Below are 14,567 nucleotides of genomic sequence, written 5' to 3'. Positions count from 1 at the left end.
TCCCCTGAAACGAGCATTTTTTCCCATAGACCATCATGGGATTCGATATTCGATCGAGTAGTCGAATATTGAGGCTTTACTGGAAACGAACATAGAATCTCGAATATTTCACTGTTCGCTCATCTCTAGTTCAATCCCTTTTCTTTTGATTGTCCTTTAGAATCTTTAATAGACTTCTCAACCCCATGCAGTCTACTAGGACCAACTTCCTTTAAGAACTGTGCTGTCATAATTTTTCTTCTTCACATACTTTCTTCTTCTCTTCTTTCATATAGGAACCAACTTACTTTTATCCTGAGTGTACTCACTTCCAACAATGGTGGAATTTGCTACTCGGCTTGATTTTCAACTTTTGAGGACACAAAATTTTCCGAAATGCCCTCTTAAAGCTGTAATGACACAAGGGATATAAAATGGGATTCACAGCTGAGTTTACCCACAGCAGCCAAAAAGATGCTTCATACCAATACTCTGGTATACAGTGCCCCCTGCAGGCTGCCCTTATTATCATGAGTAATGTGTAAGGAGCCCAGCATAATCCAAATACACAGACAATTACAGCCAAAGACTTAGCAATTTTTTTGTCTCTTGATAACCGAAAGCGTTGGGCAATTCCTTGAGAAACCATCCGCATACGTTTCTCTAGGGATGGAGTAGAACCAGACTCTGTAAAACTTCTTCTGGTACTTCTGGATTTTTCAAGAACAGTCAGTGAACTCCCATTTAGAGAGGCTCTCTTGACACCTTTGACCCTATCCAAGATCTCAGCCTCAGTTGCCTTGAAGGTGGTTTGGCTGACGTCTCCAGCTTTCAACCCCTTATGGGCAGATTTCCAACATTTTAGAGAGTTAGACCTGATAGTTTTGGCCATAACCCTTGGATTGTCAGTGGTGGTTTGGCTGTGAGCCTCTTGCATGAGGTCTAACCTGGCTCTGGTCCTCTTCTGAATATTTAGGTAGATACAGACATTGAAGAAAGTCACACTTATGAAAGGTGTGAAGAACTCAATGGTGGAGGCAGTGATTAGGAAGTACCAGTTGTAGAAGAATTCAGCAAAGCATTCTCCTTCAGGAATAATGGTTTTTCCTGCAATGTATTCCCATGTGATGATGGCTGGTCCATACAGTAGGAAGGCCAGGAGCCAGACCATGGTCATCTTCAACACTGCATGCTTGCTGTTAGTCTGCTGAGCCCTGTAGCTAACCTAAACAGAAAGGATGAAGTATCAGCCAGGATCCAAAAATAAACATAATATAATACACTATTACTCTATTAACTCCAAAGAAACCTTTCCTTACATGTTAGATGTATGCAAATATTCTAAAACTTTCTTACACCCCCCCAAAACCTAGATGAATGGGAGGAGGGAGATGCAGCTGCAGCATTCATGCAGTATTGCAGTGAAATAGCATGATGAAAGAAGGAAGAGGAAGCTGTAACTAGAGAACATGTGATTGGCTCAGAAAGGTTAGGAAAACATCCCCTGTATCAACTATGATGGCTGCCATGGTGGATTATACCGAGCTTTCCTACAAACAGATAAAGCCAAGAAACAGTTCATTAGAAAGAGGAGAACAGCACATGGACTGAACCCTGTTCGTGAAATGAGGTTAACCGTTTGGATTCAGCTAACATGATAGATGAGCGACTGCCCCCTTTATGCACCTTCATTTATTGAGTTAGTGATTATCAGGTCTAAGCTTATGTCACAGCTCTGTCTAATGCTTATTTCCGTCTATGCTGGTGCTACAAGGAAATAACACTTACTGCTAGGATTTCCCACAGATATTAATTAATCTCTGAGATTCCCACTAGGGGGAGCCTTTGTCATCTACTTATTGCCAAAGGACTCTTAACTAGTAGGGATTGTAGAGTTCCTTGACCATGTAAAAGCAAAAGGCTGCAGACAGAGTACTTTATACAGGTCATGCAACTCCAAGAGGACTCTGAATACTCCTTATAATTTAGAGTAGAGAAAATTCTAGCTAATCACATCCAAACATTGCAAAAAAAAATCTGCAATGGAAATGCTACACTTCCAGCATGTCAGCTATATCTACAAAAATGCAGGTATTTTCCATATAATAGGGGCAGAGTGTTTCTGTGAATAGCCTTAGCCTTCTAATGTTCGGCAGTAAGTGAAGTATGAATTATGGGCTGCAACAGCAGAGGCGCCATACTGTATAAACAAATAACAGCTGCTGTACAATTTCTTCAGAGAAAAGGGCAGCATTACATGTCAATCAATTAGCAGTTGCCATGGGAGTAAACATTTTCTATAAGGTTACATTCACACTGCAGCGATGAGCACTCGTCCGTGAAAATAGTACTTCTTCTTTCACGGCCGAGTGATCTGTTTTTAAAGATCCCCCATAGACTTGAATCTAATTGAGGAATCTATAAAATCTTGTTGTAAAATAACTATTCTTGCTAAGATCGCTGACATGGTCCGTTAAAATAATGGTCGTATGAATAGATCCATTAAAGTCTATGGGGCCGTGTTCTGACCATTAATCCAAAACTAGCACACACCCATGGAATCCTGTGAATGAGCCCTAAAAGTGGAGGGTGACTGATTCTGCCAGAAGTGTGAGTAGTGCCAATGTAGTGCCAGTCACTGTACACCTTCAGTACTTTTTGTATGGCAGCATTTCTAAGATAAAGAGGTTTGTAGGTAATCATTCTGGTTTTCTTCCCTTGCTGAGCATTTCATTTTATATGCAGAAATCCGATAACAATTCTGATATACAGTCCTATGAAAAAGTTTGGGCACCCCTATTAATCTTAATCATTTTTAGTTCTAAATATTTTGGTATTTGCAACAGCCATTTCAGTTTGATATATCTAATAACTGATGGACACAGTAATATTTCAGGATTGAAATGAGGTTTATTGTACTAACAGAAAATTTGCAATATGCATTAAACCAAAATTTGACCGATCCAAAAGTATGGGCACCTCAACAGAAAAGTGACATTAATATTTAGTAGATCCTCCTTTTGCAAAGATAACAGCCTCTAGTCGCTTCCTGTAGCTTTTAATCAGTTCCTGGATCCTGGATAAAGGTATTTTGGACAAACAATTCAAGTTCAGTTAAGTTAGATGGTCGCCGAGCATGGACAGCCCGCTTCAAATCATCCCACAGATGTTCAATGATATTCAGGTCTGGGGACTGGGATGGCCATTCCAGAACATTGTAATTGTTCCTCTGCATGAATGCCTGAGTTGATTTGGAGCAGTGTTTTGGATCATTGTCTTGCTGAAATATCCATCCCCGGCGTAACTTCAACTTCGTCACTGATTCTTGAACATTATTCTCAAGAATCTGCTGATACTGAGTGGAATCCATGAGACCCTCAACTTTAACAAGATTCCCGGTGCCGGCATTGGCCACACAGCCCCAAAGCATGATGGAACCTCCACCAAATTTTACAGTGGGTAGCAAGTGTTTTTCTTGGAATGCTGTTTCTTTTTGGACGCCATGCATAACGCCTTTTTTTTATAACCAAACAACTCAATCTTTGTTTCCAAAATGAAGTTGGCTTCTCCAAATGTGCTTTTGCATACCTCAGGCAACTCTATTTGTGGCGTACGTGCAGAAACGGCTTCTTTCTCATCACTCTCCCATACAGCTTCTCCTTGTGCAAAGTGCGCTGTATTGCTGACTGATGCACAGTGACACCATCTGCAGCAAGATGATGCTGCAGCTCTTTGGAGGTGGTCTGTGGATTGTCCTTGACTGTTCTCACCATTCTTCTTCTCTGCCTTTCTGATATTTTTCTTGGCCTGCCACTTCTGGGCTTAACAAGAACTGTCCCTGTGGTCTTCCATTTCCTTACTATGTTCCTCACAGTGGAAACTGACAGGTTAAATCTCTGAGACAATGTTTTGTATCCTTCCCCTGAACAACTATGTTAAACAATCTTTGTTTTCAGATCATTTGAGAGCGGGCTGTCCATGTTCGGCGACCATCAAACTTAACTGAACTTGAATTGTTTTGTAGAAAGAAATGGTCCAAAATACCTTCATCCAGGATCCAGGAACTGATTAAAAGCTACAGGAAGCGACTAGAGGCTGTTATCTTTGCAAAAGGAGGATGTACTAAATATTAATGTCACTTTTCTGTTGAGGTGCCCATATTTTTGCACCGGTCAAATTTTGGTTTAATGCATATTGCGCATTTTCTGTTAGTACAATAAACCTCATTTCAATCCTGAAATATTACTGTGTCCATCAGTTATTAGATATATCAAACTGAAATGGCTGTTGCAAACACCAAAATATTTAGAACTAAAAATGTTTAAGATTACTAGGGGTGCCCAAACTTTTTCATAGGACTGTATTAAGGATAACCTGCTATACTACTGCCTTGTAACCCTGAAACAACCCCATTCTCACAACCCCATTCTCCATAGAGTCTATTTAATAGACAATGTCTCAGATTGGGATTAGTCCATTACATATTTTAATACATAATGGCTGCCCACAAGGCCCTACCTACAGGTGGTAGCAATAGTTAAAGATACTCTGGTTTATAACAAATGCATTTCAATGAAGTTACCAGTCTTGCCTAAATAAAGCTTAAAGTGAATGTTCGCCTTACAACCAATTATTTAATAGTTCTGATGCATCTAAAATTCTGTATATTTCCATGCTGTCTTTATTGGAAATCCCCTATAATTATGTGTCCACAGTTCCTATACATAATTATGTGTTGCCACAGTAACAGACTACAGACTACAAGCTAGATTAGAGATGAGCGAGTACTATTCGAAACTCCCGTTTTGAATAGCACGCTCCCATAGGAATGAATGGACGCAGCCGTCACGCAGGGGGTTAAGCGGCCCGACACTGGCAAAGTCTGTGTGCCGGGCGCTTCCATTCATTTCTATGGGTGCGTGTTATTCGAAATGGGAGTTTCGAATACTACTCGCTCATCTCTAGTTGTGATCCATCATTCCATCTATCTTCTACATTGTTTTAATCTTCCAACTGTATAGAAGGAAAGAAACGGAATAGAGTATGACTGCATTATTAGGTTACATAGGTCTTGTTTATGATTCACTACCATGGAGATATATAGGCCTCCGTAAGAGCCGTACAAATTGATTTTTTTTTTTTTTTTAAAGTAAGACTATTTACAATCGCCAGGTACAAGTACCCCTGTGTTCTGAGGAACTAATACAGAGTGATAGACAGACCCGTATCTAAAATATTTATGGCTTCTGTAATGACCAGGTCCAGATCCTGGAAACTACAGGCCAGTAAGTCTCAACGTTGGGTAAAACATTTGAAGGTTTTCTAATAAGAGATGTTATACTGGAGTATCTCAATGTAAATAATCTTATAACACCCAATCAGCATGGGTTTATGAGGAATCGGTCCTGTCAGACTAATCTGATCAGCTTCTATGAGGAGGTCAGTTCAAGGCTGGACATGGGTAATGCAGTGGACGTGGTGTACCTGGACTTTTCAAATGCTTTTGATACTGTTCCACAGAAACGGTTGGTATGCAAAATGAGATTGTTGGGACTGGGGGAAAACATATGCATTTGGGTTAGCAACTGGCTCACTGATAGGAAACAGAGGGTACTTGTTAATAGTAAATATTCAGACTGGGTCACAGTCACCAGTGGGGTGCCACAGGGGTCAGTATTAGGTCCTCTCCTGTTTAATATCTTTCTTAATGACCTGGTAGAGGTTTTCCAAGCAGGGTGTGCATATTTGTGGATGATACTAAACTTTGAAAGGTAATCAAACATGAGGAGGATAGTAGAATATTACAGGGGGATCTAGGGAAGCTGGAGGCTTGGGCAGAGACTTGGCAAATGTAAGGTTATATTTTGGTCAAAGAAATAAAATATATGTTTACGTACTTAAAGTGTAACTCCATTTAATTAAATTTTTTGCTATTGTGCTAGAGAGGATGTGGTGAACATTTTTGCAATATACTTTATTAACCTATCAAACTTCCTTTTAATAGAAAACAAGCTGCAAGCTTTAACTAAGCATTTCCAGGCGGACACTGTCTGTACTCTCCTACTCAATGCAGCATGTAGAGCTGAAGCATTTACCAAAGGGGGACGGTCACTTCAAATGGCTGTATCTATTGTACTATGAATTAGAGGTATCACTAGTGAAAAACACATTGGGGAATCTGATTTTATATGGAGAATGAACTGCTGCATATAAAGATCAAATTCCCAACTGAGTTTTATATAGTGATATGTCAGGCTCTGTTATAGCTAGTACTTCAATCTTTGCAGAATATGGTCCAGGGTTTTATACTGGTTATTGTACTTGAAGTCAGGAAAGACTGTTGCCCCTGACATAGGGCACTTGGCATCAGCCTGTAGGGTTATAGGTTGGACTTGATGCACAAGCTTGTTTTATTTTTCACTAGCTTCTGCCCTCGACTTTGTCTGCGGGTTGTTTTTGGCAATGAGCCATTTATATTTAGTGAAATGTGGTTGGCGATGATCCGCCTGCATCCGCAGCTCGGCTCGGCTCCATCTGTGCATATGTGCAGCAGACGCAGCTGTATGTAAATCCCTATGGAGAGAAGAGCAAGCTGTGCTACAGCGCTGCCTCAGCTCTGCTACATCTGGCAAGTTGGATTACAGGGGTTGTCTTGTGTGAGAGTGTCTGAGCAGCTTCTGTGTTACAAACGGCTGAACGATTGCTGCTGAACTTTGACACAGTTCTCCCCCCTCCCCCATCAGAGGCAGAACAACACATTCCCCATCGTACTCACTGAAACTCTACACCCGATATACTCTTTTTGCCCAGACACAGCCTGCATGTTCTGTAGTCTCCTGATCATCCATGAGACTCTATTTTCTTCAGCTTTCACACTGTGCAGCTTCATCCAATATAGTTCCGCCCACAAATTAGTGTGTAGCTCCACCCACCATATAGACTGATCCTATCGGAGAATGGCTCAAGGACCTGTGATGACATCATCACAGGTCCTTTAGTGTTGTGTGAACCTAAATTCCTTCATAGCAGTCGTGTAGGGATGTCATTTACCGGGATAAAAAGTAGCCTATGTTTCAATTGGGGTTCCTATCTATGTATGTGGAAAATTTCAGGCAAATCCGTTCAGCTGTTTTTGCATGATTGAAGAACAAACATCCAAACCCACAAACATCCAAACACACAAACTTAGTAGGATTCTAGGTACATTGATTTGTGACTCGATTTCATTAATCATAATGAAATGTTATGTAACTTTTAATTTAATTAATTTTAATTAACTTTGTTATTTATTGTCACAATTTTTTGATGAGTTTTCTCATTGCTTCTTAGGCACAGTCAGACTGTGACTGACTGAAAACCATGTGTTACCATGTGTTTATGAAAACCATGTGTTAATGCTACTGACAGCAATATTGTGAAGTTATGTGTTCCCCTCCAAAGCACTGACCTTTCTGCTCAAATGAAGCACATAGTGTTTTCTATATGAACAAGAGCTGAAACTCACAATGCAAGTCTATTGAAGCCTCAACCTGACTCATATAGACCTGCGTTGATAGTCTGACCTCCTATGTGCTCTCCTCCTCTGTGTGCATCAGAGGAGGAGAGCACATAAATTTACAATAAAGAAGGCAAGCATATAACTTCACAGTAATGCTGCCATAAAATCAGTCTATAAGACTATTTTTCAAATGGGAGGACAAAATGCTTCTTTAATGACTGCTGCTATAACTTCTGACACGGTCACTAATAAAGTGGATACATCACAGTTCATATTGAAACAGCATTCATTTCCTCGCTGGTTAGCCTCACTGGTTAGCCTGTGTAGTCTCCAAGCTGATACGTGTTACCTGCACTATACATTGTACCAGGCTATCAGAACAGAAAAGAGATTTGTGCTGCTGATGTGTTAAGTTCTCAGACTGTACACAATTATAATAAACCTTTATGTGAGAAGTATTAGGTTTATATGGGTCTATAGCTTTTGTTTGTAAACCAAAATGTTCCTGTTTACTGATAGCAAGCAGATATCATGCAAATAATGAGCAGATGATACAGGGACCCCTGATCTGCAGCATTTCTTTACTCTGAGACTAGTTAAAAAGCAAAAAAATGAAATTGTCTGGTATCCAAGGGCAATGTCCTTTGCAAATGTAGATTTCTTCCCCCGATAGGTCCCTCTACTCACTGTGTGAAGAGTACATTATACTGCAGAATTTGAGATCAGTGTACATAAACCTGCGCGTGTTGTTTTACCTACTGTGTAGGGGTCTCCTTCGCAGGAGGACATAGGGAGCTGCCTAGAGGTGTAAACCGTGGGGGGGCAACCTTATAGTGATCAGCACAGAAAATTTATATTTCATTGCTGAGTTGATTTTCTTCTATATTATGTAGGCTGTTGTATTTTTTCAATAATCTTAACATACTCGAAGGTAAAACTCCCCAGATTTTCAACAACATAAAACACTGTTTTTGGCACTTAAAGGGAATCAAAAATGTTAGAAACAATGCCATACATTGACCATGTGCTGCATCTGGTATTGCAGGTCAGACCACCTTAAAGGGAGTCTGTCAGCAAGAAAATCATTATTAAAATAATGACAGTACCATGTAGTGCTACTTCTACAGTTTCCAAAGATGTCTTTCTTATTCTGCATTGAAGAATCAATATTTTATTTTTATGTAAATTAGTTGAAATAGCTTAGGGGCGTTTCTTGTCCTGCTGGGGCTTCAATCTACACTCGACCACCAATAACTGCAGACAAAGTGTGACAAAGTGACACTCAAGCAATGGGGGAGGAGCCTGGACTGTTATAGGCGGTTATCTAGAGCAGTTAGTGAAGCCCTTGCAGGAGAGGACACGCCCCTAGAGCCCTTTTCTGGAAATTAGCTGATGAATGAAAATGGAGCTGCAATGCAGAATAAGAAAGGCATCTTTGGAAATTGTAGAAGACACCTTACAAGGTACTGTCATTAGTCTGATACCAATTTTGCTTCTGACAGACTCCCTTTAAGCAAACACCAGTCATAGACTTATGGTGAAAGTGGCAATGTTTCAATATAATGTTTCAATGTTCAATAGCATTGAATATGTGACTGTAGAACATGTTAGTGCTATATGACTTTTATAATAAACATTATTTTAATCAAATATTTGCACTCAGTTTGTTTGTCCAATCCCATTTATGTGATTGTATAGTTGGTATAAACTATGTGATTTGAGGCTAGAAAAATGAATCTGCATTCTACAGCACCACATTTATCACCAGGAGTTGTATGGAATTGCAGCCATGTGAATGGAGATGAGCTGCAATACTAGTCAAAGCCTTTGGACAGTATGGCAGTGTTGCATTGGAAGCCACTTTTCTAATCTTTTAACCTGGTGACCAATTCTGAGTCCATCCAGGTGACTATGCCTGGAAACGTTGATCCTTGCATGGTGTCTCTTCAGACTGATGCTCTCTGAATATTCAACATGTTATTGCTCTTAGCTGCTTATGTGAATTTTTTTCTCAGGAGATTTTTCTTCATGCTATTGATATGTAAAGTGTATTCTTTACATATACCGGAGTACAGGTTGGTGGAAAATTAATTTTCAAGTCATTCAATCTCTATGGGAATATGATCTCCTCTATAATCTGGAGTGTTCCTACATATTTTCTATACTTAACCATATGAAATTGAATAGGTTCACCAAAATAACAAAAATAATCTATGCATCTCTATTTTACCCTTTCTTATAGATAAGCTACATTCTTATAGTAAAGGAGGTAATTTCAGGCAATGTCTGTCACTACAAATAAATGCCTTTCACATTAGCTATACATGAAGCATTGTACGTTATTTGTCCCTGTAGTGTTATTTGCATTAAAATATCTATATTTGCATCAGAAGACGCATGCACATTTAATATTAACCCATTCAGCCCTAGTAATAGGGATGTACTCACAGCTCTGGTCACTGAAATGAACCTGTCATAGCTAATAAGCACGATATTGAACACTGATGAGGTGCACAGCAAGTAGTCAAGTACCAGCCACAGTTTGCAGACACTTCTGCCAAAGCTCCATCTTCCAGTCAGCACGTAGGGTACATAGAGAGGGATGCACAGAGCTCCTGTAAGAAGCAACAGACAAATCCTATTACTGGCTCTGACAGAGCGTACACTGCCTGGTATAAGAGATGAGCAACTTGCATGTATATATAATGCTGATATCTGGATCCAGTAGGTCTTACAAAACTCTTATATCTTGCCTTAGACTTGTATGCTGTGCATGGGCTTGCACTGGATATCCACTGATATAGTAGCAGATGGCATTACCCAATTACCCCCATCTATGCCAGCCTTACCCAGAAGAAGATGATGAATACTTTACCTACTAGAAAGTCAGAGATGGCCAGGTTGAGGAGGAAGTAGTTATTTTGTGTCCTAAGACTGGAGTCCACCACAAAAGCCAACATGACCAATGCATTGCCCAACACGGTAGTCACAATCAAGATTCCCATAAGCACAGCCAAAACCACTGTCCAGGTGAAGGCAAAGTTGCCTGGTAAGGCTACAGTACCTCCATTGCTTCTCCAGGAGTCATTTACATGCCAGGTCTGCTGGGTGCTGGCCATTTCAGCACCACAGCCAGCTCTAGGTTGACAGCATAGTATCCAGTGGTGCGGTCAGTAGATTGGGCATTTCTCTGTGGAAGAAGGTGACTGCCAGGGACCAATGTGAAAAGAAGGAAATGTAATATCCATAGGCATCTGTCTCCTCATAGTCCATGCAATTCAACTTTACAATATGCAGAACTGCATGACTTCCCCCAGTGACTGTGTCTGAGTGCCTAGTTATTATCTGTCTGAACCCATCTGTTTCCTTCACAACCTGAATCTCTACCTCACTTCAGTAATGAAGAGACACCACCTCCCAATATCTCCAGTGCTGGACCGCACCTCCTCCATGCCTCCCTCCTATCCACCCCCAGCCAAAGAGCCTCACACACAATTCACACACTGCACAGCCTCTCCGACAGAGAGAGAGGAGCTCAGTTATAAATATCAGACACAATCAGCTGGAAATCAGCTTTGGAAGGGAAAAAAAAAGTATTTTAACCCCATTTTCCCTGGTATGGTCAGGAGAGGGTGCGCTTCTGTTAAAATAGGACTGTCTTTACAAACAGACAATTTCTGTTCATATCACAATAATAGGCTTTACTAATATATATATATATATATATATATATATATATATATATATATATATATATATATTATAGCCCCATCCTTTCCATCCCATCATTTTAGTGTTGAACTATATAACAATTAATACAATGCAATCTTAAATGATATATTATTTGTATGTATAGTTTATTGTATATGTAATACAATTAGTACAATACAATCTTTAATTATATATTATGTACAGTTTATTTCTAAAGAATATTCTGTTCTTGCATTAGACCCCATAAAGCACAAGCTATTATACCACAGCCCCCATGCCCCGGTGGAGGCTTATTAACATAACAATTACCCTTTGATTTTGCAGATAATATTTGATTTGTTATAATGAGGCAGCAGACAGCCAGGCTCTTATAGAAGGTTCACTCCACTCCTTGGCAGATATACATCACCCTGCTGTTCATTAAGTCTGGAATTAGCTCCCCGTCTTGCGTACTGTATTGTTCCTTCAAGGAACAGCAATATTGGGCTGAGCTATAGTCAGGCATTTATTAGTCAAAGGATTAGGAAGTTAGAGGGTCACAAAGCTGCCAAAGGGCTGCTTGAAGGAAAGGTGACCAAATCAAGTTGCCCTTTACTTCTTCTCCATGGGGTATTTGTAGAATCGAAACTTGAAGATTGAGTTACAGGATCTCTCCATCTACCATGTACCATTCATAAAACTGGTGTTTTGACTCAACTCCCCCACTGCAGCCTCTTTAGTTACATTTCTTTGTGTGAACCTCCACATTAGAGGAAAAGGAAATCCACCTAAGGACCAAGAGATATATTGGAGTATCAACCAAACGGTACTGTCGATGGCATGGTAAAAATGAACCACCATCAAGGGGTCCTATTTGGATCCTCTTATGACATCCGTTCTCCTCTAATTCTGCAACTGATAAATCTTGTATTTGTCTTACTTAAAGAGGACCTTTATATACCGCTAGAAAGCCGACAGTGCCCTGTAATCAGCTTTCCCATTATATGCCCCTGCTGAATAGTTATCGGAGCCATTTACCGTAGCTCTTCACTGTCAGAAGGGAGTTCCTGTCAGTCAAACTGGGAACGCCCCTCCTGACAGTATGTAGCGCTATACTGTGAGGGGGCATTCCTTACCACCCAGCCATGATGCTGAGCAGGGAGGAACGCCCTCCCCCTCCTGACAGTACTTGTCCATAGACTAGTACTGGGGACATTCCTCTCCGCTTAGCGTCATGGCTGGGTGGTAAGGAACGCCCTTTCTGACAGTAGAGAGCTACGGACAGACTGGATGGGCATTCCCAGTTAGAATGTCAGGAACGCCCTTCTGACTGAGTCTGAAGTGGTCTGAATCAGAACCTATTTATTTCTATGGGAGAGTTTTCTAGGCATGCTTGTGGCCTATGCAGTGGTCATTGTGTAGAGAAGGGAGCAGATAAGCTGTGAAATCACCTATTGTGACTGATGGATTCTGTCTCATCTACATATACATAATAGTTAAATATCAAATAGTTGCTGTAAAATATTCCACAGCAAACAGGAATTACCAGCATATTATTTAGATTAGTGGCTCGATTAAGAACTGTAGGATTTATAGAAATTTTAAATATAGATAATAACATAGGTCATTTTCTGGGGGTCCATTCCCTTTTCTATAACCTTCATAACATCATACTTTTCTATTTTAAAATCCCCAATCACTGAACATTTAAGTCCTTCCGCAATCTGACCAGGAACACCTACACAACCATGTATGCCCCTTTTGTGCCAAATTTTCAAAAATTCTACCTTTGTTTTATTTTGAAGAAAATTGCAGAAAGATGAAGAGGTACAGTCCTATGAAAAAGTTTGGGCACCCCTATTAATCTTAATCATTTTTAGTTCTAAATATTTTGGTGTTTGCAACAGCCATTTCAGTTTGATATATCTAATAACTGATGGACACAGTAATATTTCAGGATTGAAATGAGGTTTATTGTACTAACAGAAAATGTGCAATATGCATTAAACCAAAATTTGACCGGTGCAAAACTATGGGCACCTCTACAGAAAAGTGACATTAATATTTAGTACATCCTCCTTTTGCAAAGATAACAGCCTCTAGTCGCTTCCTGTAGCTTTTAATCAGTTCCTGGATCCTGGATGAAGGTATTTTGGACCATTTCTTTCTACAAAACAATTCAAGTTCAGTTAAGTTTGATGGTGGCCGAACATGGACAGCCCGCTCTCAAATGATCTGAAAACAAAGATTGTTCAACATAGTTGTTCAGGGGAAGGATACAAAACGTTGTCTCAGAGATTTAACCTGTCAGTTTCCACTGTGAGGAACATAGTAAGGAAATGGAAGACCACAGGGACAGTTCTTGTTAAGCCCAGAAGTGGCAGGCCAAGAAAAATATCAGAAAGGCAGAGAAGAAGAATGGTGAGAACAGTCAAGGACAATCCACAGACCACCTCCAAAGAGCTGCAGCGTCATCTTGCTGCAGATGGTGTCACTGTGCATCAGTCAGCAATACAGCGCACTTTGCACAAGGAGAAGCTGTATGGGAGAGTGATGAGAAAGAAGCCGTTTCTGCACGTACGCCACAAATAGAGTTGCCTGAGGTATGCAAAAGCACATTTGGAGAAGCCAACTTCATTTTGGAAACAAAGATTGAGTTGTTTGGTTATAAAAAAAGGCGTTATGCATGGCGTCCAAAAAGAAACAGCATTCCAAGAAAAACACTTGCTACCCACTGTAAAATTTGGTGGAGGTTCCATCATGCTTTGGGGCTGTGTAGCCAATGCCGGCACCCGGAATCTTGTTAAAGTTGAGGGTCGCATGGATTCCACTCAGTATCAGCAGATTCTTGAGAATAATGTTCAAGAATCAGTGACGAAGTTGAAGTTACGCCGGGGATGGATATTTCAGCAAGACAATGATCCAAAACACTGCTCCAAATCAACTCAGGCATTCATGCAGAGGAACAATTACAATGTTCTGGAATGGCCATCCCAGTCCCCAGACCTGAATATCATTGAACATCTGTGGGATGATTTGAAGCGGGCTGTCCATGCTCGGCGACCATCTAACTTAACTGAACTTGAATTGTTTGTCCAAAATACCTTTATCCAGGATCCAGGAACTGATTAAAAGCTACAGGAAGCGACTAGAGGATGTTATCTTTGCAAAAGGAGGATCTACTAAATATTAATGTCACTTTTCTGTTGAGGTGCCCATACTTTTGTACCGGTCAAATTTTGGTTTAATGCATATTGCACATTTTCTGTTAGTACAATAAACCTCATTTCAATCCTGAAATATTACTGTGTCCATCAGTTATTAGATATATCAAACTGAAATGGCTGTTGCAAATACCAAAATATTTAGAACTAAAAATGATTAAGATTAATAGGGGTGC

General features: G+C 40.2%; 1 protein-coding gene across 1 annotated transcript; it reads right to left on the bottom strand.

Moving 5' to 3' along the window:
* Window positions 1–255: 255 nt before the first annotated feature.
* HRH3 (histamine receptor H3) lies at window positions 256–10,836 on the bottom strand. The gene is made up of 3 exons (XM_075278638.1): window positions 10,353–10,836; window positions 9,926–10,092; window positions 256–1,204 (listed from the first exon to the last, which is right to left on the bottom strand). Exons 1-3 carry the CDS (start codon window positions 10,594–10,596, stop codon window positions 305–307), a joined length of 1,311 nt encoding a protein of 436 aa, XP_075134739.1. The 5' UTR covers window positions 10,597–10,836; the 3' UTR covers window positions 256–304.
* Window positions 10,837–14,567: the final 3,731 nt, after the last annotated feature.

This window comes from Leptodactylus fuscus, chromosome 6 (assembly GCF_031893055.1).
Source record: "Leptodactylus fuscus isolate aLepFus1 chromosome 6, aLepFus1.hap2, whole genome shotgun sequence".
Taxonomy (NCBI): Eukaryota; Metazoa; Chordata; class Amphibia; order Anura; family Leptodactylidae; genus Leptodactylus; species Leptodactylus fuscus.
Note: the sequence above shows the minus strand (reverse complement) of the source record. Positions and strands in the feature narration are given on the sequence as shown.

Excerpts from the sequence above, each read along its gene's own strand:
- HRH3 (XM_075278638.1), bottom strand. The coding sequence starts at position 10,596 with ATGGCCAGCACCCAGCAGACCTGGCATGTAAATGACTCCTGGAGAAGC. Across the intron at positions 10,093-10,352 it reads CATCTCTGACTTTCTAGTAG|GAGCTCTGTGCATCCCTCTC; the intron begins GTAAAGTATTCA and ends TGCTTCTTACAG. Across the intron at positions 1,205-9,925 it reads TCATTTCAGTGACCAGAGCT|GTTAGCTACAGGGCTCAGCA; the intron begins GTGAGTACATCC and ends CTTTCTGTTTAG.